Raw genomic sequence first — 24224 nt, forward strand, 5'->3', positions numbered from 1 at the left:
TCTCTCCCCATCTCTCCTTTCTGTTCATTCTCACTGCTCCTTATGTTCCCCTTTTCTTCTTTTTCTACCACTCTTTTTCTTTCTTCCACTATGCTCTCTCTGTGTCGTGGCCCCCTTGTAAGATCAAGCCCCCTGCTGCAGCTGAAGGACTCTCACATTGTGTCTAATGAGGGAGGATAATGTGTGCTGTTGTAGTTGATGGATATATAAGAGGATATAGAGTATAGAAATAGATGGACAGAAAATGAAAGAAGAATGTGACAAAAGACAGGGACAGAAATTGAGCATACATACATACATACATACATAATGTACATACAGACATAATTTAAGAGTTTAATTTCCTGAAAAACAGAAAAGGTGCCACTCTCATTTCTCTCATTGTCTTTGTCTTCTTGAAAAATATACTTTTTATTAGCATTTTGTCATCTTTGCATAATTTGTGCACAGTTATTGCCATTGATATGCATTTAGAATTTTAATCCCTGGATAAAAAGTTACATTTTGTAGAAGCTATACAAATAGATGAGAGCACATAATTCCTCGTTCAGCCTGTCCTTTCACCATCCTCACACCCATCCATGGACCTGCCTATATAATGCCTTACATTGTCACAACTGTCACAATTCCAAAATGAAAGGGGAAAACTGTTTTTCAGGGAGATAAGGTTTGATTTAAAATCATCTCATTCCACTTCTATATCCTCTTTTATCCCTACCCATCAGTCTATCTATCCACCCATCCTCTAACTGTCCTCAAGCTGCCTCACTGTAAAATTTAGATGCATTCAAAAAACTGCTAATTTCATTTCCCCTACCCCTCCTTTTTCTCTTACCCCAATTACCAGACACCCCCACCCCCAACTCCCATCTACCCCTCCCTGCACCCCCTCCTAAGAAAGAGGGATAAATCAGGCTGCATATTAATTGTATTGTAAGGGGGGACCATGTGCCTGGCGTACTCCTTGTTTCCATGACAACCGGCTCAGGATCCATAAAGATTTCAGGGGCAAATGGGGCTGGGAGGGTGGGGGTCACCCCAAAAGAGGATAAGCATAATTACAGTGAGATAGACAGCCAGTCAGGGAATGGTGAGGTCTGTAAGCAAGTGTCCCAGCCAGAAAGATACTGAATACAGTCTGGCTAGAATTAAATAGCTGAAATATATTCTGTACACACTGAAAATATGTTTTTGTTGTGTGTTATGTTATGATCTATCTTTATATGTTTTTCTGCATTTTTAAAAAATATATTCAGCAAATACTAACAATAACTATCAATACACTGTGGTATAAAAAAACTCAATTGGTTTGTGTTATTTAAGTGCATTTTAATATAGTATATCAGTTGGATGCATCAGTTCTTAGAGCTGTTTACATGAATATCAGTAAATTTGCTGTATTTGTGCATAAAACCTCATGCTGTTTGTTTTTCAGCAACAACATGCTGCAGACTCACTCCACTACATGAATGCATATGATTTATCCTTTTATCTGTGTGGTCTGTTCAGAAGAGAACTACACGGAGCTAAAAGAGATACAAATGAGTAGTCTCTTCTTCTTGACTTGGCGTGTATTTGGTGCATTGAAATGAATTTGCAGCTGATTAAGCACAGCATATGGCCTGCTGTGAGCACTCATCCAAGGTGGAATACATGTTCAAGTATTTTTTAAAACTATATGCATATTAAACAATGATAATTGATTTGTAGATAGGCGTCTTCTGTCTATCCCATCTGTTTGGTTTGAAATCTGTTTGCATGTGAGAAGAAAGGCATACCACAGACACACCCTTCTCTTGATTACATAGAAAAAAGTATATAAGCGGGACCTCTTCATATCTTTGTCTATGTAAACAAAAGTTAATGAAATAAAACCTACAATAAAACACACAATTCAGAATACTCTGTTTAAAAACTGGATAGTCAACTGAAAGGTGTTCATCAAATTCATCTGTCCCTATATTTATTAGAATGCAATATGATGCCATTATCTACATCTGTTTTTGTTATTGACACTTTAAGTTTTCAACCATTCATATCATTTTGATTTGGTTACTGAATTACATTAATGTTGAATGTGCATTGCTACAGTTGCCATATCTGGGCCTGCTGCAAATTAAATCGTATTTTCCTCTTTGCCTTTTTAGTTGCTCCTTATGGTAATCTGATGGTGTCCACCTCTATTTGGATGTATGGAATCAGGTCATTGTCTTGATTGTCTCATCAACCCAGTATCTCTAGGAATTATGTCCATATTGTATGAATCTGCAGCACACAATTTCTGTCCAATGCCAACATTAAGTACCAAAGCATGAAGTACTGTGCCCTTTCCTGTATGCAGTTAGGCGTACAGTGGAGGTTTGGAGGTCAGGGTGGTGGATGGGCATTTTCATGTAAGTGAAAGACCTGCAATAACATTCATGTTTTTATTAACCATAATGTAATCTTTCTCTAACCTTGTATTAGTGTTTTAGGCCTGACATACCCTAACCATATGGTAGTTAATTTGCCATAGCCACAATTCTCCAAAATTTTTAACCATACTGTAGTTGCCATGTGCAGGTATAAAAAAATTTTAAAGACATCGGTATTCAGTATAAAAATGTAATTGAGAGTAATCTGGGGTTTTGCAGAATTGTCTTATATCAACATTTCTGTCAGATGTTGGTTCTGTAGGGTTGCGTATATAAGTCACCTGCTATTGAACACTACTCATGCTCTGAGGAAGACCCTTGACCATGACACCAATGGAGATTGCTAAAATCAGATGTATTGGTGAACACAACCTGTTGCCATCCCAGACCCACAATTCCACACCCACCCACCAGTTTGAACAGCATCTATTCTGGTCAGTATTTGAAGCTTCCTCTACACAAGTGACAAATTGTCTGAATGTTTTGCTCTGTACTAGTTGTGCTGTTAAACTAGATCACTTTAACTATCGGATGTTATCTAGTCAGGCTATCTATTACACCAACAGTGACTAGAGTTAGCACATTAAGTCAGTTTCATGTACACTAAGCAAACTTTTCCATATATGCTATATTATATAAAGCTCTTTTTGGTAGAATTCTTATATATCAATAGATAGAGTCTTTAAAGGTTGTAGATACAACCAAAACAGTGTGATCAAATAGGCTATTGATTGTCTGCTTTTCATATTAAATTCACCTGATCACTGTCAGAGAGAATTTATGACTCAGACATTGCGAATAAAAGGAGAACAGTGCATGTTTTGTGGCTGTGAAAGGGGAAGAGGGGTTTCAAGCCATAAGCAGTGTTTGTTGAAACAATGAGCTATAGACTATATTTGTTTATGAATCAATCAATAAATATTGCTATATTCACAGAGTTAATCACTATGTGCTATGTTGATAGAATATATCAATACATTTAATATTTAAATAACACTGCTATATTGATAGCCTATAATTATTGAATCAATCTGTATCATTATATTGGCAGAGTCAATCACTTTACATGGTATGTTGACAGATATATATCGCTACATTTAAAGAATAAAGGATACTAACTGTACTGCATTGGCAGAATTATTTAAAGCAGACCTGTTATGCTCATTTCCAGCTCTATATTTTTATTCTGGGACGCTGCAGAGTAGCGTTGCATGACTCACAGTTCAAAGAAATCCTTATTTATCTTATACTGGCCCTTTATGCAGCCCCTCAGTTTAACCTGTCTGAAACAGGCCATTTTAGCTCTTCATTTAGTCTCTTTAAGGCCCCCTCCCAATGAGCCCACTCTGTTCTGATAGGTTAGCTTCCGAAAGCTGCATCACGGCTTCACTGACTTCCGCATGCTCCGGAGGCTATGTAAACAAACTATAGTAGCAAGATTTCACTCATTTTTCTCCGTCTTTACTCCAAATGTCAACTTCTCAAATTCATCCATACATGTTTGAAGCCAAATCAAATCCAAAATATGAGAGCGGACAACAAGAACATCCACAGCAAAAAAGATTACAGCAGGATGTCTCTGTTTTGTAAATATTACATTCATTACCTGCTTATTTCGTGACATAATGGTGTAAGTTGCATGTGGGAAATGCACTAAAATGCTGACTGAAGTGGAAAACGTCTGTTGTCAGGAAATAACAAAAGTAACGTAGCTAGCTGTATAGTATCTACCTGCACCGTGCGCACTGTGCCTGAAGCAGATGACCATATATGTGAGAGACAACATCAGATGTGAACGTGTGGTTTATAATGCGGGTAACACATTAGAATATGTTGGAATAAAAATAATTTTATCCCAGCAAATGTCTTTTACCATCATAGGTATCTATAGGCCCCCTTCTAAGCTAAGAGAGGCTAAAACTCATTTTTATTTCAATATTTTGAATGAGGCAAAAGGCAACAGTAAATTGATCTGGAAAAACATTGATAGTCTCTCAAGGAGGGATCCAAAATTTTTAGGAGATTTTAAACTCAAAGTACAGGGAAAGTTAATTGAAGATCATTTTACTGTTGCTTCTGTCTTTAATATTTTTTTTCTTGAGTCTGTATATGAGTTAGGAAAAAAAATTACGAAAAAAAGAAAATCGATACTGTTCCTATAGATGCTACAGGTCAGGTTTTTGAGCTGGTAGAGACTAATGAGTTACAAGTAAATAAAATCATCAGCTCCTTAAAAAGCTCCAAAAGTAGAGATGATTGACACTATGTTTGTCAAATCACACAAAGATATTTTAACTCCCCCTATTGCTCGTTTAATTAACTTGTCTTTTAAACACAGCTCCTTTCCCGATGACTGGAAATGTGCCATTGTCATGCCTATTTTTAATTCTGGAGATCGCCTTGAAGCCAGTAACTACAGACCATACCGCCAGTACTCTCAAAGGTTTCTAAGAGTTTGTCATTAAACAACTGAAAACATTACTTAATACAAGCAATTTTGGTCTACATTGTATGCAATTTGGCTTTAGAGCAAATCGTTCCACCGAAACTGCTACCTTGCACATAATAGAGCAAATTAAATCAAGACTTGACAAAGGAGGAGTAGTTGGTGCTGCTGTTGGCTCTGTTTTAATATCGAAACTCCCTAAATTCAACTGCTCATCTAGAGCACTGGCATGGATGTCTTCATATTTATCCAAAAACATACAATGTGTTAAAGTTGATGACACACTGTCCAGTAACATGAAGTGCACAATCGGTGTTCTACAAGGGTCAGTGTTAGGTCCCCTTTTATTTAGCCTATATATTAATGATCTCCCTCAACAGTGTCATGATATAGAACTACAAATATATGCAGATGACACCGTTGTGTACACACATGCAAAAACAGTTGAATAAGCTGCTGCTAAGCTAACAATGGCATTGGAAAGGATCACACATTGGCTTGATCAATCATGTCTGAGTCTAAATGTAAACAAGACAAAAGGTATGTTTTTCTCTAAAACTATGGTACAACCCCCTAATGCTGATATTTTCATCAAAGGTGAAAAAATTGACATAGTTACTGATTTTAAATATCTTGGTGTGACACTGGATCCAAAATTGAACTTTAAGAAACATGTTTAAAAAAAAGATTAAAACCATAAAGTACAACTTAGCAAATTTTAGACATGTTAGAAACCGTCTCTCTTTGGACGCAGCCAAGATATTTATGCATGCTATGATTCTTTCCCATATGTCTTATTGCATCACATGTTGGGGGCAGGCTGGAGAAACAGCCATAAAACCTCTTGAGCCCTTATACAAACAAACTCTAAAAACTCTGGACAAAAAGTCAATGCATTTCCATTACTGTGGGGTACTGGAGAAATACAATTTAATGAGCTTTGACAATTTTAGATTGTTCTCAAATTTGTGCCTAGTTTATATCCTCCACTATGTGACTTTTTGTACACTCTCTCCCAATAAGTTCTATTAGATCATCCAGAATATCCTCTATAGAAGATTGTACCATACCATTTCGTCACATTGCATTTGGGCAGTCAGCTTTCTCTGTGAAAGCCACAACTTAGTGGAATGTCCTACCTGATGATATGAAGAACTGTAGTTCTATCAATATATTCAAGGCCAAACTAAAAAATGTACTAAAGACCAATCAGCTGTGTGACCACTGAATCTAGTTTACATTATAAATTTCTAATTGACATTGTGGGTGTATGTGATGTGCTGTTGTGTGTAGCTTTGTATTTTGTATTTTGTATGGTGTGTTCTGTGTGTTTTTTTTTTGTTTGTTTGTTTTGTTTTGGGTTTTTTTTTTTGGTTTTTTTTTTTTGGTTTTTTTGCTTTGTACTGTTTGTTGTTGTGTTGTTGTATGTTTTAATTGTGGGGGACTATGGATGCAAATTAGCTTCAAGCTAGGCGCAGTGCATCTTTAATGTTTAAAACTGCACACTGTCCCAATCAATAAATCAAATCAATATAAAGAAATCTGTCACAAGCCAATGTCAGCTCATCTCGTAAGTAGAAAAAAAACCATTGGAAACCAAGCATTCAGAGAAGTCTGAAGCCTGAGCTCTCTGCTCACAGGGATTACTTCTACATACGTTTACCTCATTATTTGAAACTTTGGCCATGTTTAATATGAACATCCAACATAGTAATATTATATATGACAGAAAATAAGGAAAAGCATAATAGCTTGAATATATATTATTGACAAGATCATGTTAATTAGCAACATGTACTTGCGGTGACAGCCAGTAGTTCTGTGTGTTTTTTTTTTCCTGATAGCAGAGGTATCATCTTGTATGTTTTGTTTTCTTTTGGTGGCATTTTCTCTCTTAATAATGGAGCTGCCCTGAAAGTGGAGCATTCTCCAGGAGCAACCCCACAGAGGAGGCCTGCAGGTAGACTGTCTTGCTGAGTTTTCATCACCTGACCCAGCCATGTCCATCTAAATGCCCAGTATTAAGAGGACAACTAGTTATTTAGTATACTTTGAAAATCACTCCAAATATAAAATCTCAGCTTGATCTATTTGGAGTTCATGTTTCACAGGAGAAACAAAATTATGTAATTGACCTTTTTTGTCAGGAAGCAGAAGAGCTTCTGTTATAACACTCTGTGGGTTGACAGTACAGTGTGATAAAGCAAGACTAGATGGCACTATTTTGATTCATACTTCTAGGTTGATTTATGACACATGTTCTATGGATGCTGCTTGAAATAGAAAAAAGAGGGGCCAAAAGATAGCAGTAAATAGAGGCAATCTGGACAGGAGTAGATTTATAGATAAATTCACTTGTGCACTACAAAATCCATGAAAAAAATACAAGTAAATCATCAAATATGCAAAAACTAATGTATACAGTAATTGATGATCAAGCATTGAGACAAATGTAAAAAGAGAAATGGAGGAACTGATGAAAAGTAGTGCAACAGCTCTGTTGGTCCACATGAAAATGTTTGTTCTTGAGGTGCATAGACTTTGCTGGAATTTGGAGCCTCCATCATACTGCATGTTGTTCAGGGCAGGTTTGCAAATGATTTATCCAACATGTTAATAATACACTTCGTGGAATGAAAAGTTGCCACACCCCTTTTTGTACCAAGAATATAAAGCTACAGGCGGGCAGACATTCACACATGCACACACACATGCACATTCACACATGCACAGATCAGTGCAGAGGCTTGATGTATTATGCATGAATTTGGTTTAATTGCAGGGATCCTATTTGCATAACCTCTCCTAGTTTGATCAAATATGCTTATCTATATTGCAGCCCTCTGACCTTGGCTGTGGGCAGGTTAGTTATAGTGCCTGTGTGTGTGATGTGCGCGGAAATAAGATGTTCAAGTGTACACATATTTTATTGCTCCACTTATAAACACAAATTGTGTACACATTCCATGCATGAGTATGTGTGTGTGTGTGTGTGTGTGTGTGTGTGTGCGCACATGCATGCTTTTCTGTGTAGGTGGGCCATGGCTGGACCTGTCTGATTCTTAATAGCTCCTGTCATCGGTGCTAATACTGGTCTGCCTATGAATAGTGTAGGCATCACTGGCGTAGTTAATATCAGTATTTAATAGTAGTATAGTTAATAGTTAATCTCAGTATTTCAAACTGTCACCGTACTGCAAATTGAATTGGGGAGGTCACATTCAAAATATAACTGGTTACAAACAGGTTATTGCATTCAAAAACTGTAATCGATAACAGAACATAGAAAGCCATCTGTGGTACTCTTGGTTACCATGGTGATTGACTGCATGCTTTTATGCTCTTAAATATATATGTTCCAGCTCAACAGTTAGACTGTAAACACAACCATTCATATATTTCTTTTCTAATTTACAGTAAATGTTGTTGCCTTATGTAATTCCAGTTCAGAGAGAGAGATCATGTCTGACTCCTCTCACCCCTGCCAGCCCCTCTTCCAAAAACTCCCTCTCACAGAGGAAAATCACACTGTGAGCCCCCAGAACCATGACCACCCGCCACCTCTACAGCTTCTTTCCCCAGGCAACAGCCATATTTAACATGGACAGTAAAAGTCTGTAAACATACCAACTCCACTTCACCTCTATATCTCATTTAAATTCATAATGTGTATACTATGTCTTTGTCTGCATTGTGTAGATGTATATAGATTGTATTTTCTTAATTACTAACTGTGCATCTATACCCTGTTAATACACACACAGTTTATTTACACTCAAATTTATATTTATATCTACATTGGTATTGATACTTCTATTCATATTCTGCTTTTTTGCAAACACATAGCCTTTATCATGTCCATATTCAAGTACAGTCTTTACTGTACCTCTCTTCTAATGCTGTCATGTTTGTGTTTATGTTTATTGTTTAATGTTCATGTTTATTGCTTTTTCTGTTGACATCTGGAACACACCGAATCCCTTGTACTAGCTACTTGGTGAATAAATCTGACTCTGATTCTTATGTTATTTAGATCATGAAAAAAAAGTAAATTTATTGGGAAAAAATGAGCCTGACATGTGTGACTGTTCCTTTTAGTCACTAGTGTTTAAGAATGAATGAATAAAAACTGCAGGTAGAAATAAACTGTTAGTTAACCCTGTTAATCCTACTAACCATGTTTTTGTTTTGTTTGTTTTTTGTTTTTTGTTTTGTTTTTGTTTTTTTAAATATCAGTAGTTATATATGGAAGCCAAGAATGACCATGCTTGCAATTTTTTTAATGCCGTTATCTCATTTCCTCTTATTACTAATAATGTTTATCAGAGATCAGGAGTGCCATGCCAGCATGCATAGATGGCGTCTTGACAACTGTAGCAACTGATTTAAGCTGAAAATGTCAGATCAAGGAGTACCCATTGTTGATCAATGCATCAGACTGTACTGCAAGGCCTAACATGAACCCAGCAACACGAGGAATCTTAAGGGGACTTAGCACACCCAGTTGTATTTTTTGCCCCCTCTGTTTAAGCTTTAGGTAGGCTATCTATAGAAAAATGTCAAAAACAACACAATTATTGGCTGAGATACATGTAATTATCGCTTAGCTGTTGTTTCAGAACCATGGACAGTGCTGTTTGTTGTGTGTAGGAAGTGATGTTTATTAGTTGGTTTATTTTATAAGAATTCTGCTGGTATGATGTGTTGGAGAATTACTTGCCAGAATAATTTTAGGTTATTTGCACACACCAGGTGTATGCTAGGGCTGTGCTGTCCATAGTACTGAAACAGAGCGGAGGAGATCGTTGACAGACAGACAGACATCTAGACAGACATGTCACTTAATTTGTTTTCTTAGCCTGCTTGCTTTTCATGGCTGTAAGAAGAACTTTTGGTCCTAGTAGTTCCATTTCCCCCCTATGGTAGCAATCCATAAACAGAAGGGAAATGAAGGGACAGTCAACAAGAGAAAGAGAGAGAGAGAGAGCTGCAAGCCGCAAAAAACTGTTTCTATGTTCCACCCCCTGCTGATTTTCATAAATTCAAAAAATATTTACCGCTCCGCTAATGCTACATTTTTATGTAAGCGCTCTGATTAATAAATGTAGGCTGTTCTTTGATTTTGAAACAGTAGCCTTATGTTGTTGTTATTTAGTCTTTATGAGGCTTTTGCATGGTTAAATCAATTAATTATATTTTATGAAAAAAAATTGCCCCCCCAGCAATTTTTAACAGCCCCCTCAATCAGTTATGAATCCTCCCCAACAGTCACATCAGTGATCTTGAAGGCTGAAATCAGGTGTGATCAAATGAACCAGACATTCATTTTTGAGTTCTCCATAATTATCCCATGATCTTGAGAAAACAAAAGTCATTTTCTTGTGATAAATTATCTTGTTATCTCAAGAAATCAGCTTTTTGTTTCCTCAAGATAACAAGATAACCCGTTATCATGAGGAAACAAGTTTTTCTATCTTGAGATAATGAAATAATTAACTTGTGATCTCAAGATAATGGCATTAAAAAAATAATTGCAAGCACGGCTATTCTCGGCTTCTGTAGTTGTAGATGTTCATTGACAAAATAAATGTACGATTGACAGTAGATACATCAGGTCTCAGCCTCCCACTTAATGGTGCTTGGGTGTTTACCTGTGGCTAAACTACTGGGGCTGAGCCACCTTCCTCAGGGTGTTTGATATCTTAACAGGACAGGAAACATAATAAATCAAACCAATATGGTATTGTGCAATCATGGTACATCTGTTATAACTTGTGTTTGTTTTCAGTTTTCACTTATTGCTTTCGGGCTGTTAGACTTGCTTGGAGATGCACTGAAGCTTCAGTAGAAAGAGAGTTTTTTCGGTTTTATTCCCAAATGATTAGAAAAAAACAACATTTTAACATGCAAAAATATTCAAAACATAACATGTACATCTAGTTAACTAAATTGGCACTTTAATGAACCGAGTTGGCAACCAATAGATTATATCCAAATATTTACTCAGAAAAAATTTAGATGATGTGTAGCCTATGTAAAACAGTGACTGTTGCCATCATATTAAAGGTTGGGTTGGAAATTAATGGGGAAAAATCAATTAGGAAGCGGCCTCTGGTCATGTGTGATGGCCCAACTTTTGTCAGCTGCAGCTGTCTGCCACAAATGGTGATTTAAACAGTGTGAATGTGTTTGAGTATGTCATTCTTTCCTTTAATATTAAGATCATCAACAACAATTACTTACTTGTAAACTGTAAATACTGTGCCTTTTTTCACATATCTTAAACATCATCCTGACCTCTAGGTTGGAGCTGCTGTCTCAGACCCTAATTCAAAACCAACTTTGATGGATGGATGAGCAGACAGATGGATGGGGGGATCGATGGACCGATAAACGAATTGGCAGACAGATGGACGGATGAACAAATGGATGGTTGGATAAGTGGATGGGTGAATGGATGGATGGATAGGCATTTTTACACATGGCTGTCTGTCTGCATTCCTGTCATGTCCAAGGCTTTCACCCAGCCTGAATGTGTGTATTTGTGTGTGCGTGTGTGTGTGTGTGTGTGTGTGTGTGTGTGTGTGTGTGTGTGTGTGTGTGTGTGTGTACGTGTACACGTGTGAATGCATATGGCAATAACTTTTGTTTTTATGCGTGTGTGTGTGTGTGTGTTTGTGTATGTGTGTCAAGCAGCTGTGTTCAGCAGACAGGTTATCTTGGAGGGATGTGCCCCCGATGGCAAGATGATATTTATTCAGAGGGGCAGATTTGATTTCTGCTTGGACCATTTCCTACTGTAGGCTCCATCTTGTTTAATCCTGTGAAATTCTGCAAATATGTGAGACAGCACTGGCTTTTGGCCCAGCCCTGATGCACATACTGTACTTTGAGCATAGCAGGCATATTTTGGGAAAAAAGAAAATGTGAAAACTTGTGTTAAAGAGAAAGAAAGGGAGAATTTGTATCAGCATGTCACACCTGTTGTGGCATACACAAATACTGATTTTACCAGTATGCCAACCAATGTGTGGGTGTGTACTATAATTCTTTCCATAGACCTGGCCTACATGTGTGCTTGTATCTGTGTTTGTAAAGTTGAATAACACTGATGAAACCAAATTCCTAAATGCTTCATTTTTTCAGTATTTAAAATCAGAGAAGTGCATGTTTGTGCATGTGTTAAAGGGTCTAGACATATGGAGAACAAAGCAATACAGACATACTGTAGCTACCATAATGGTAACATGTCAGTAGCAGTTCTTAGCTGTCCCTTGGGCCTTACAACTACATAAACTACAGATGGTCTAATTCTATTTGCTTGGATGGATCATTTCATGAACTATCAGTTAATTTGTTTTTGTTGAATTAATGCTGTGTTTATTGCACTGGGTTGTCCATTATGTGCAGATTATATGTGACATTATCCCCATACTAACTGCTATAAAATTCTATAAATTATACAGTATGTTCAATGTATTATCATCTATAGTATTATTATTATCATTATTATTATTATTATTATTATTATTATTATTATTATTATTATTATTATTATTATTTACAATTTATATTTTTGAAAGTTTGAATTCCGTTTTGGATGTTTTATTGATCTTGTTAATCTACTTTGTGTTTGTCTTTGCTCTTTTTCCCCCTCAGAGGTTCAAGCTGTAAATAGCACTAACCTTACTGGAGGAAAGAACTGGAAATGAGTCATTAATTATGGGACAATGGTTTGGCGAGAGGCCACTGAGTGCAATCTATGAATTAGGAGCTGGCCAACAGTTCCATTTGCATAATACTGGGGGACTAAATTGCGACTCCAGCAATCTATTGAGAAATAGTTGTGGGGCAAAGCTAATGCATCTAAGTCAAAGGAAGCTAGGCACACATTCATAATAAATTATCCCTCGTCTATGCAATCACTTGAAGAAATGATTGCTCTCTTCTCTCTCATTAGCGTTTCCTCTCTGTTTCTCTCTTGTGTCTCTCTTTCTCCTGTTTTTTTTCCTTCTTTACTTCATTCTCTCTCTGTCCTTATTCACATCTGTATGTGACTCAAAGGCACAAATGCATACCATTATCCAAGTGCACTCGATTGTCTAGTTCCACCTTCCTGTTCCCTACTACCATTTAGGTGTATCTCTGTCCTTGTGCATTTAGCAAGGCAATGACAGGTGATGCATGGTAATGACATCAATTACCAAGAGCTTTTTCTTAGAACATCACACAAAAGTAAAAGCACAACTAATGTTTGTATGAATGAATGAAGTGGGGCTTTCAGGAGCATGAATGTGAGGCTTTGTATTAATACATGAAAAGGGGAAAAAACACCCTGTTAAATAAAATAAAATTAAAAAAAGAGGCATCCATACATGTTATGTCTCATGCTTAATTTAAGTTTTAGGTTTCTTCTTCTCGGATATGATTTCTAAACCCTTATTATATCAAGTGGAACTATTGTTTTGGAACCATTAGGTTTGACTAAATGTAAAACTACAATACCAGTGTTGAAAGAGACACCGATCTACCTTATTTTTTGAATTACTCTGAATGTCACACTTCTTCCCATATCACCACTTGATGCTCTAGCCTGTATTATGTAGATACATATATATTTCCATGAAAATGTTATTGCTAAAGCACAGGCTCCTTAAGGCTACAAGCCCTTATTCAGTAAAATCTGTTAGTTAGAAAGATATAAGGTGTGTAACACAGAGAGATCATACAATCACTTTAAAATGAAACCTGTGAATGTCATACGATCAAGCTCTGCTGAAGCCAGATCAGTGAAGGGCAAACACAGAACAAGAGTCACTGCAAAATAAATACGGGCTAAGGGATCGAGGGAGAGGGCGAGAGAAAGAGACAGACAAGCATGGAAAAAGACAGATATAAATTCACAGAGGATGTGTACTATCCTGTGTCTTTAATCCCTCTTCAGCTGGACCATCTGCAACCCTGTCAATGTAGCTGTAATTAAAGGTTACGACAGCCACCGCCACCCAGCAGGGGGTCCGCCTGCCTCGACCCATGATTCACGTCAAACGCACCCCTTCACCCACCACTGTCCCTCTGCATTGCCCCTAATCTGGCTTGACATTCACTGGGAAACAATGCAGAAAAGGGGCTTTCCTTAGGAAACTATGTGCCAACAATGCTCCAATCCAATGACCAACACTGAAAAACATAGCAAATGGGAAAGTTGGGGGTTGGCAGTTTTAATATTGTGACTAAATTTATTTATTTTTATATTATTTTTACATTATTATGTATTATTATTATTTTAGATTGAATTTAAATCATCCTCTTGCAGATAACTTAAATAATCAGTAAAAGTAAAAGAGTGGACAATTTATTTGACAATGATACTGGACTATTTTCCATTCTTCCAAACAACCTTTCTTAGTCTCAACTGAGATACAAGGATTTTTGTCATTTGTCATCAATTTTACAACAAGATTAACTGTTTGCTAATGTTTCCTTTTTTAGTGCTCCCCTACATACTCGCCATTAACTTAATTTCTTTGTTTTGTTTCATTCCTGCCTATTTGAATATTTGAGAAGAATAAATAAACACTTAACTGTGATGGTTTGAGAGTTATGTCAAATCTGGTGAATACCTGGTTGCCCAGATGAAATTGTAACTGAAGCGGGACTTGTATGTTTCTCCTAGGGCAATGCATATACCGTAGGCTATTACTGGTCTCCATAGATAGAGGCTCTTCAGCTAAAGCCTAGAATATCTGGAGGATGCTAGATACCTATTTGATCTGACTTAGTGGTCCACAAAGACACAAATCACCCCCACCCCCATTACACACACGCAAACAACTGTATGTAGCATTTTTTAGTTTATCTGTGTTCACACTAGCAGGAAAAAAATATTGCCATCCTGCTGAGCTGCCACAACAGTGAAAACACTGTTTACAATAATTCTCTCTGTCTAGTTTATCTATCTCCCTATTTCTCTGTGATTCTACTCTATTCTGGAGGTTGCACTGCTGTATATTCAGAAGTGCCTCTAATATTTCTCCACCCTTCTCAAAATATAAACACCTTTCAATATATGGCACCGCAACCCAAATGATGATTGAGTTTAATCAGCTGATTGTGGTGTTGGATTTCATTGGCTTTCCCTAATAAACTAGCATTTTTGTGTGTTTGCCTGCTGAAAAAAAAGATCAAGAATATTTCTGTTCGATACATTGTGCTGTGCAATCACACTCACAGAAAGTTTAGAAAGACAGAAAATGCAGAATGAAACTGAAAAGCTTAAAAAACTGGGTGGAAAAGAAAGAGTGAGAGAATACAAAGTGGCTAAAAAGAGGCTATGGCTGTGGCAGAGATATGTTATTCTGCTATATGCTGTGGATGATGAGAGGAGTGGTGTCTGTGCCAGATTCTCTTATAAGAGTGGCAACAAGTGCAGGTATTAGGACTCCACTTGGACCATGTCCAACCACACACATATCACGTACACACACACACACATACACAGATCGTCTGCCCTTGCAGGTGTTTGGCTTGCTAACAAGAGTCTTCTCATTATTCTTTTAGAGAGCCGATTAACCACTGGGATCGTAACAATCATGATCACTAATCAGCTGATGAATACCACAACATCATAATTCAGGGACTTGCAAGATTTGTTTGCCTTGATGGCGTTTTAATTAAACCTTAATTGTTCATGTATTACCTGCTTTCGGCCATAAAGTCTGTTTATGTCTCTGGCTCATGTTTGTTCATTCTTGGGAGAATCCTGTGAAGTTTAACAACTTCTGTGTCAATCAACTGAATGATGGTGTCATGAGCATTTTGAGTACTGGTACAATATTTCCAAGTTACTCAGTGTACCATGGATTTTACATCACAGGATAAAAATAAGACCAAAACACTGCATTAGTGAATTGCAGTCTCTTGTCCATGCAGGAACTGTGTGGTATCCTGGGATTTACCCTTGGCTTATTGCTATGAACTAAGTAGGCGAGAGGAAATCAATATCTGGTGACAGCTAGTCAATCTTAGACTCAATGCTGAAACTCCAGTCTGCTTAAAAGGACGGATCTTCCTCACACACATTCAATCTCAACCTGGAAGCAGCGCAGCTCAAGACGGAGAAAGCTCCATGTAAATTGGACCAAGTAGGAATAATCGCCTGACAGCATCTCTAAATAACTTTAAGTCCAGCTGTCCCTGGCTGGAAATGGGTTTACGTCGACTTGTACTGACAACATTTACATGTGGGTGAGCCTATGGTGGTTTTACATGCCTGGACTCCAAATGAATAGAAATCCTGACACATCAAAAAACTGGCTGAAGCTTGTAGGTCTTAAAAGAAGCCTTTCAGCATGGAGCGGGAGTGTTGACACACAGGAAAAAAGCAATTTCAGTCTTTCACGGTACTTGGATAAATCAGATGATGCATTTCTGTGTGCATGCAGGAGTTGATTTATCAGGCAATATCAGTGGTATTGCAAAAAGTCCCCTATTAAGCTTAGGTGTTTGTTATCCTTTGGTCTACTGCCTTGAAAAACTATCATGCTCTTTTTGAGGCTGTTTCATGTAATATGTTTCATACATTGCAACTTTTTGAGACTTTATTTCAAAAGTGATTACAAAAATGTTTTGAAAATATCATTAGAAAATACCGTATTATGCATTCCCCAGTGGACTAAATACATTCTCAGACTGTATGGATACCACATTTAATGTCCATTCATCCATTGTACTGTAGTACATGACTACAGTACTATTATTGCAAGCATTAATACACTAATTGGTTTTACAAGTAGTGGGTGAAATTAGTTTCTGTAGTTTGTAGTTAGGCAATGAAAACATTCAACTCTTCTACGGTACATAGTTGCATCTACTGCAGAACGTTGCAATCACTACAAGCTAAACTAACTGTATCCAGCACTGGCCCGCAGTGTTAAAAATACATTATACACATCACATATTGTATGTGCAGTCAGTAGTCAGTCAAGTCTTTTCCCCGTAGGAAGTCTAGTTGAAAAATCAGTGACCTTGAGAGAACAGTCTTGAGAACATTCAGCTTCATTCGATGCCTCCTACTGCTGTTTTGACAAGTGCAGCCCAATCAGACATGTTGGTTCAGGCTCCATTTTCTCACTCTCTGGTGACCGTGGGGGGTCATAGGGTGTGTGTGAGAGAGTAACACACACAGACTGAAGGAGACAGAGAGTAATGTGTTGGGGAAGCTGTGTATCATCCTGTGTGGGTACTATTATGCTTATGGGTGACATTGTGTGTGTGTGTGTATGCGTGTGTGTGTGGGGGGGGGGGGCTTGTTTAGGGGCAATTTGTGGTGTGTCTCAGTGTCTAAATGAGTATCTGTGTGTTGGGGGCATCCATTCCCAACTGGTGATAGTGGCATGACGAGAGACAGCCATGGGCCTTAGGACCTGAAGATACAAAGACCCCTGACACATTTGCCTTCAGGTGTGTGTATAAGAGAGAGACCCCTACATTTCTATGTGTCTAGCATCCCTGTGTGGTGTGTATGTGTAGGCATGTGTGTATGGTGTCTTGTCAGCAGGCTGCAATAGTAACTAGCACCAGAGGGAGACATTGGGTACCTTTTTTGTCAGAGACTAACCTGACTTTCAAGAAAGAAAGAAAGGAAGACAGAAAGAAAGCAGATAGTCAGAAAGAGGGAGAGAGAAAGAAGGAGAGGCTAGTTGAGCTGACAGTTCACAGGAGCCTTAGAGCAGGGCCCAGTTGTCCTCTGTGTATGGTTGGCTGCGGGGTAGGTGATGTCAACCCCTGACAGGTAATTTGGTCTGAGCCCGGCTCCCTGGGGCCAACAACACACACACACTAACCCAACACACACACTACACACACTTATACTCTTGTACGCACTCATGTGCACATGCACTGTCTCAAACCTGGCCCAAATCCCCCAAGCTTTTCTAATTAAGAAGAAACACATGCAACAGTATCAAGTGTTCTTGCAAGAGGTCCAAATCAAAAAAGAGTCTGAAAGACAATAAACACATCTTCAACACTTGGAGATGTTAGCTGATAACAACACTTAAAATGATCTGCCTTTAGTCAGCTTATATTAACTTCTAGTTACTATAGATTTTTCTGTGCAGGATTCTCGGTGTGTCTCTAAAGTTTAATGCAGGATTGATGCAGTACTACAAATGCATGGTGAGGTTCTTCTTCAACAGTAACAGTACCCCAGATGAAACTGTTGAGCAGGTAATGCAGTCTGTATCTGTCTGTTGACCAATTACTGTATCTCTCTCAGCACTGAGAATTGAGGCTCTCACCTTGTCTGCCCCAGCTGTCCCCATAGATCCCCAGCGTGTTCTGGATGTGAAGGCATGGTGAGGGCATATCATCTGGCAGCATGGCTTGGTCAGTTACTGCTGTTTTGGCTGGGATGCTTGCACACTGGCTTTGGGCCACAGAATCTAAATAAGGAGACTCTTAATGACTTTCATTAATCCTCTACTGTATATGAATATACTGGGTGTTTTTAAAAGGGAAATAAGTAATGTTGCACTTTCAAATATATTTTCTCTTTTGCAGTATAAGGGCAGTAAACATGGATTTGGTGCACAGGACATGGAATAAAGACTTGCTGCCTTGACACAACATTACCTGCCTTAAAATTCAATAAGACTGTGTTAAACATTCCAATTTTAGGGTTTCTTTCAGCCATTCATAAATGAAGCTGCACTTATTTCCATGACAATACTGTCAGTCTCCCATCTGGCCAGTTTTTGACTGTCTGTGTTGAGAATTGCCTCACAATTTTGTTGAAAATACATTTTCCTTCCAGTTATTTTCCTCAGGCTGCTCAGGAAAGAAGATCATAGAGGCGTTCCTTTATTTTTGCATGTTGATAGTTATTTAACTTAACTCTTAGCTGTCATATTAAGTCATATTTTAAGTCAAACATACAAAACAGTACTTTACTTTTGTTTCATTAAAAGCTGGATTTTTGAGTGATAGGCCACTGATAGAAAGGCCAGCCCCCCTCAGAGTAGTTTCATATCTCTATCTCACAGCAGAGCCCATATACAGTATACCCTGGTGTGTTCTGAGTGTGAAAACATGTCAACATACTGGTTGGCCCAAGCAGTGCTACTTTGGCCTCACTGGACTTACTAACTGCCTAGTTTATGTCTGTCTGTCTGCTACTTGGATAAATTTGGCCTGGCTTGACTATGTCCTGTCTGTCTGCTGCCCAATTATTTTCCCCAAGCCAAGACCCCTGAACTCTCTTCTTCTAGGACAGACACGTAGATCCCATGTGTGCTGTACTGTAGTTGTGTCACTGAAGGTTGGCCCGGTCAGTGCTGCTTCAATGAGGCAGTGGATATGTGCCTGCTTGTGGATGGGTTGTGCTACTCAAAAGGGTAGTATGAATAACAAGGACATTGCTCGAAGTAGCTGCAATACAGTTTTGATGGTCATAATGATGATTGAAGATGCAGTTAGGCCTATACTTGTTACTTGTCTAGCTGATCTGCAGATATGGATTATCTTCAAATTTCAAAAACAGAAAGAACTCTCTAGACATCTATTTTGCCCAAAGAGAAGAAGAGAAGAAGAGAAAAAAGAATGACTGCAATGTTCAAAATGTTCATTATTTATTTTATTTTATTTTGAATTATCTTGATTGATTGCATCCATGGCTTTCCTTTTGTTTGGTGTGGGGTTGCTGTGAATGTGTGATGTGGCCCCTGTGAGCAGTGGTAACTACGACTGCCTTGGCATTTCTGTCTTTCCCTGCCTGTGTTGTGGCTCCCAATTATCTTCCCCAGGCCAAGACCTCCAGACCCTCTGGAGAAGAGAGATGGAGGAGTGGTCCTGGGGAGGGTCATGGTCACACACACAAGAACACACAGTGCACCATTTCCCCATCTCTCAAATATATTTCCATCACTCAGCAGAGTTGTGGAATGCCAGTAGACAGTAATAAGTTCACATACACACATGCACACATGCAAATACATGCATGCACAAACACAGGCCTACTGTACAGGCATTTGCACACTAATGAGTTCACAAGGGGTTCAACGCCAAACCTCTCGGGGCTAAAGAATGTCGGGGGAGTTAAGCAGAGGTGAAGTGGTGGATATGTGTGTGCGTGTGTGTATGCTTGCATACATTTGTGCATTTGGAAATTGGTTACAATAGTCTGATATGAAAAGATGGCTACTGTTATTCATCACAGTTACTGAAAAGAACTCCTTTTAGCAAGCCTTTATTTTATAAGCAGTAGCTCTCTGACAGTGTTGGGTTTGGTGATGTAATGTATCAGCTCTTGAGTGCCTCAAAAGACAAAAGCTTGAGAGGAACTGAACACTTCAAGTATCTGCTATGTCAGTGACTAAGGCAACTTGTCAAGAATAAGGACAACAGAAACAAATCACAAAAGGTTCCCTGTACAGAGACAAACATCATATTCAATACAATAGTAACACTAACACTAGAGAGTTTAGTGGATGCATTATATCAACCCCTGTCTCACTGCAACTGAGCGCTGAGCAACAGCACTGTGAAACCAGAGGCAAGGCTAATAATAATTAGACTAGAGGGCCAAGGGCCAGTGACAGGATCATTTGTGACTCAACTAAAAGTGTAACTTGGGCCTACAGACAACCATGCCGTGGGGTGTTTTTTTTTTCTTCATGAAACACACATAGACACTGTTGATTTGAATATCGTCAGTGCCCCACAGAAATCTCATATCTTCAACAGAGTGCACTTGACAGAAATTCAGAAAAAAACTGCTTTAGTTTGCCATCTTTGCATTTAGAGGCTATGTGGTTTGTCATCATCTCTGTATCACTAGTGTGGGAGGCTATGTAATCTCTCATTTAATGATAAAAAGAAAATTCTTAGATACCAGGTGCTTATGGAATTGTATATTGTGTGCAGAGCTTAAAGAAGAGGTGTAATTGGTAACACATTTACTTAAAGTCCCCTTATTTGGTGTAGTGGAGGCTGATGTATGAACAGATAATAAATGATGATACAGAAAAATACAGTTGTAATAATATGAAATGTGTCTTCATTGGAGTTATACTTATAATTATAGTTAAAATTGCTAATACTGTAGGACCAAAGGTTATGTTAAATTCAGGATTGCACCTTCAAGTAAAAAAAAAATCTAAATAAAAAAATCAATAGACATATGGCTGCATATACATATACAGTATACAGTACATATACTGTAATATATGAATTTCCTTAAGGCTGACAAAATGGCATTTTTTGTGATTTTTTTTTTTTACATGTGACACTGGGGAATTTGCACATTTGAGCATTTGTGGGGAGATATTTCAGTAGTGTCATCACAAAGAGAAGACAAGCATTATTACATTACCTCATTATTCAACCCACCCATGACTCTCCTTCTCTCCCTCTCTCTTCATCTCACTTTCTCTCTGTCTGTTACCCTCCCTCCACCACTCCACACACATCCTCAATTCCCTTGGTGGTAGCCAAGGCTCTAACTGAAATGCTTCAAGGGAAACTGAGAGAAAAGGAGATGGCAAGAGAGAGAGAGAGAGAGGTAGAGAGAGGCAGTGATATACAAATAAATAAATAAATAAATAAATTAAATAAATAAGTAAATAAAAAGATCCTGGCACCAGAGTACATTGTTTTCGCTCTTTGCCATGTTTCCTATTTTCGCTTTCGTTGCCCCCCTCCTCCTCTTCCTCCACTTCCTCACTGCTCCCTCCGTCTGCCTTGCTTTTTAGTCTGTGGTGCTCCAGGCAGATCAAAATTCAACTCACTGATGTGTGACTAACGTTAGGACACACAATACGCAGCCACAAACTCTTTGATCATAATTCCATTTAACAGTGAAAATGTACGCGGCAAATAAAGAATGAGAAAGAAAGAGGAAGGGGGGGGGAATTATTGTGCTTGTTACTCTGTCTTCATGCACCATCAAGCCTGAGACGGTCGGCTAAATATCAAGAAAATGAAAGACACGTACTGTACACAATTAAGGATTAGTTATTAAAAATAAGCCCATAGCAAAGACAGATATGTTATTTTTATTTATTTATTAATTTTTGTCTCATTTACATCACAGACCACATTTCTTTAGCAATTATTGTGTGCTGGAAATAATATGGCGGTACCATGGCTTGAGAGAAAATGCATGCTTATCCCCATACTGCATCAAGCCATTTTTTCATTGCAATAATAGCTTTTCATTTCACAAGAAAAAAATAATGACAACACACAACTGGCAGTGACTGTCTCCAACTGTAGGCTTATAGCAGTTGTCGAGAAGAGGATGAACAGCACTTCTGTACATTTACAGTGTGTACTGCATTGCTTAGGGATGAGGACATCAACAGAGTTTCGAAAGTGTAAAATAGTAGAAATGGTAAGGTTAATGGAGATACTGTATATGATTGCATTAATGTTTGGATTTCAAATATTCCACTGAATGAGGCTGAGTTAAATTGGTTACATTTTTAATTGACTGTACTGCGTTGCTGTGGGATGTGGATATCAATTCAACTTCCACAGTTTTTCAAAGATTATAGAAATGTTTTAGCTCTCACAGTCCTTTTCTCACAGCCCCACAGAGTAAACCTCCCAAGGGAATGCTGTTGCAATGGATGGTGTCTGTCACTCACAGACCACCTGCACAGTTACCTTCTCCAAAGATAGCAAACTAAAGTGTAAACCAAGTGGTCTGGGTGAGTATTCTGATATTGAAATCACTGAGTTTGCATTTTCTCAACATGGCCAGAGTTGGGGATTCAGGTTTATTAGAGTGGGGGGTCTGTTAAGTGTCTCAGCATATCCACTCCCAAAGAAGTATTGGTGTGTGCCAGAGAAAGAACAATGGATGTGAGGTGTGAATTTCTAATCTAAAGATGAAGGCAGCCTGGAGGTATATCTTCAAGATCTGGCTGATAACTTGCATGTTCACTTTTTATTCTCTGTCTTGAAGGATTCCCTCTTGAGAGAAAATCAACCTCTGTGTGAAATTTTCCCAAAATGAGATGATTACTGCTGCCAATATTCTCAATATTATGTGATGATTCTGGAGAAACAGAAGAAAACAGTCTTTGAAAGTTCTCCTCATCACCCATAACACCCTGCACTAGAGATTAAAGGCCCCATCATTGGCCTCAAGGATTGATCAAACTACAGAAGATTGGAAGTGTCCATAAAGTTACTCCAGCAGGGAAAGGCAGCTTGTCTTTTGGGCATCTTAGAAGCACACAAAGCTGTCAGGACAGACTCCTCATGCAGCCTGCAGGTTGCCTCTCTAGTTGTTGGGTTGAATGAACTGCAATGTTGGCAACTGTAAGCTTGCCACAACATGTCAGTTTATGATATCCTTGATGGATAACTATGACACAAGCTCTGGGGGTAAACTGCTAGCTAATTATAAAAGACTAAAAAATCCATATTGACATGCTGACTTGCTGTATAACTATTGTATACGGCTAACTATTGTCCTGTGTTGAAATACTTAACCCTAACCCTATAAGCAGAGAGAACAACAGAGAATTAGTTAGCAGAGTGTGTTTTACTTGGGGAATAAACAAAAATGGCGCACAAGGGTATACTATAAGAGGAAGAAAGGTGCTCATGTCTGGTGTCTTCTATGGTTGGTTTTCAAGCAAATACTCTCATATGAGGCTAAGATTTCTAAAGTAAATAGGTTACAGTTTTAAATAATATGTTAGTCAGAGTATTGTGACAAATTTAGCCTTTTTTAATGGAAGTACATTATCAGACTTTGTTTTAAACATATTTAATTTAAGACTGCATTGTGAAAGTCTACAAAGTACCCCCGAACACAGAGGACTGAATGAAGCAGTTTGCTTTACTCTAAATGGATTTTGTTTTCTGTTGAAAGAGAAGTGAAAACAGGAGGTGGCGGTAACCCTCAATACCCTGCATAAACATTTATATAAAATACTGTTCCTTGACAAAGAGGAGTAAAGGTTACATCACACAGTCGATGTGTGTATTTGCGCCTGTATGTGTGTATGTACGTGTGTGTGTATGTGTGTGTGTGTGTGTGTGTGTGTGTGTGTGTGTGTGTGTGTGTGTGTACGTGTGTGTAAAGCTGTCAGTAACAGCTCTCTCAGCAAGTGGTCTCCAGCACATGTGAATTCCCAAAAACTTGACGCTTTCTGTCAGCTATCACAACCAGCAAGGTGACAGAAAGAAAAAAAAAAACACCCTAAGAAAAAAAAACAAAAAGAATCCTTCATTGTTCAAAGAGTTTCTCAAAACCTGACAAGTGGCACTGCTGCAAGAGTTAACAAATAGTTTGTGAGGCACTGGGTTTAAGTTAATAATGAATTTAATATGGAGGTGATATGCGCTCA

The 24224-nt window shown here is 38.2% G+C and overlaps 1 protein-coding gene across 1 annotated transcript in view; it reads right to left on the minus strand.

Annotated features, from left to right (window-relative positions):
• LOC122987248 overlaps positions 1 to 18243 on the minus strand; it is a 37015-nt gene extending 18772 nt beyond the window's left edge. The window contains exon 1 of the mRNA XM_044359033.1: positions 18162 to 18243. Coding sequence (XP_044214968.1) covers positions 18162 to 18243 — 82 coding nt within the window. The remainder of the gene's footprint in view (positions 1 to 18161) is intronic.
• Positions 18244 to 24224: the final 5981 nt, after the last annotated feature.

Source organism: Thunnus albacares, chromosome 8 (genome assembly GCF_914725855.1).
Source record: "Thunnus albacares chromosome 8, fThuAlb1.1, whole genome shotgun sequence".
In the NCBI taxonomy this organism is placed as follows: domain Eukaryota; kingdom Metazoa; phylum Chordata; class Actinopteri; order Scombriformes; family Scombridae; genus Thunnus; species Thunnus albacares.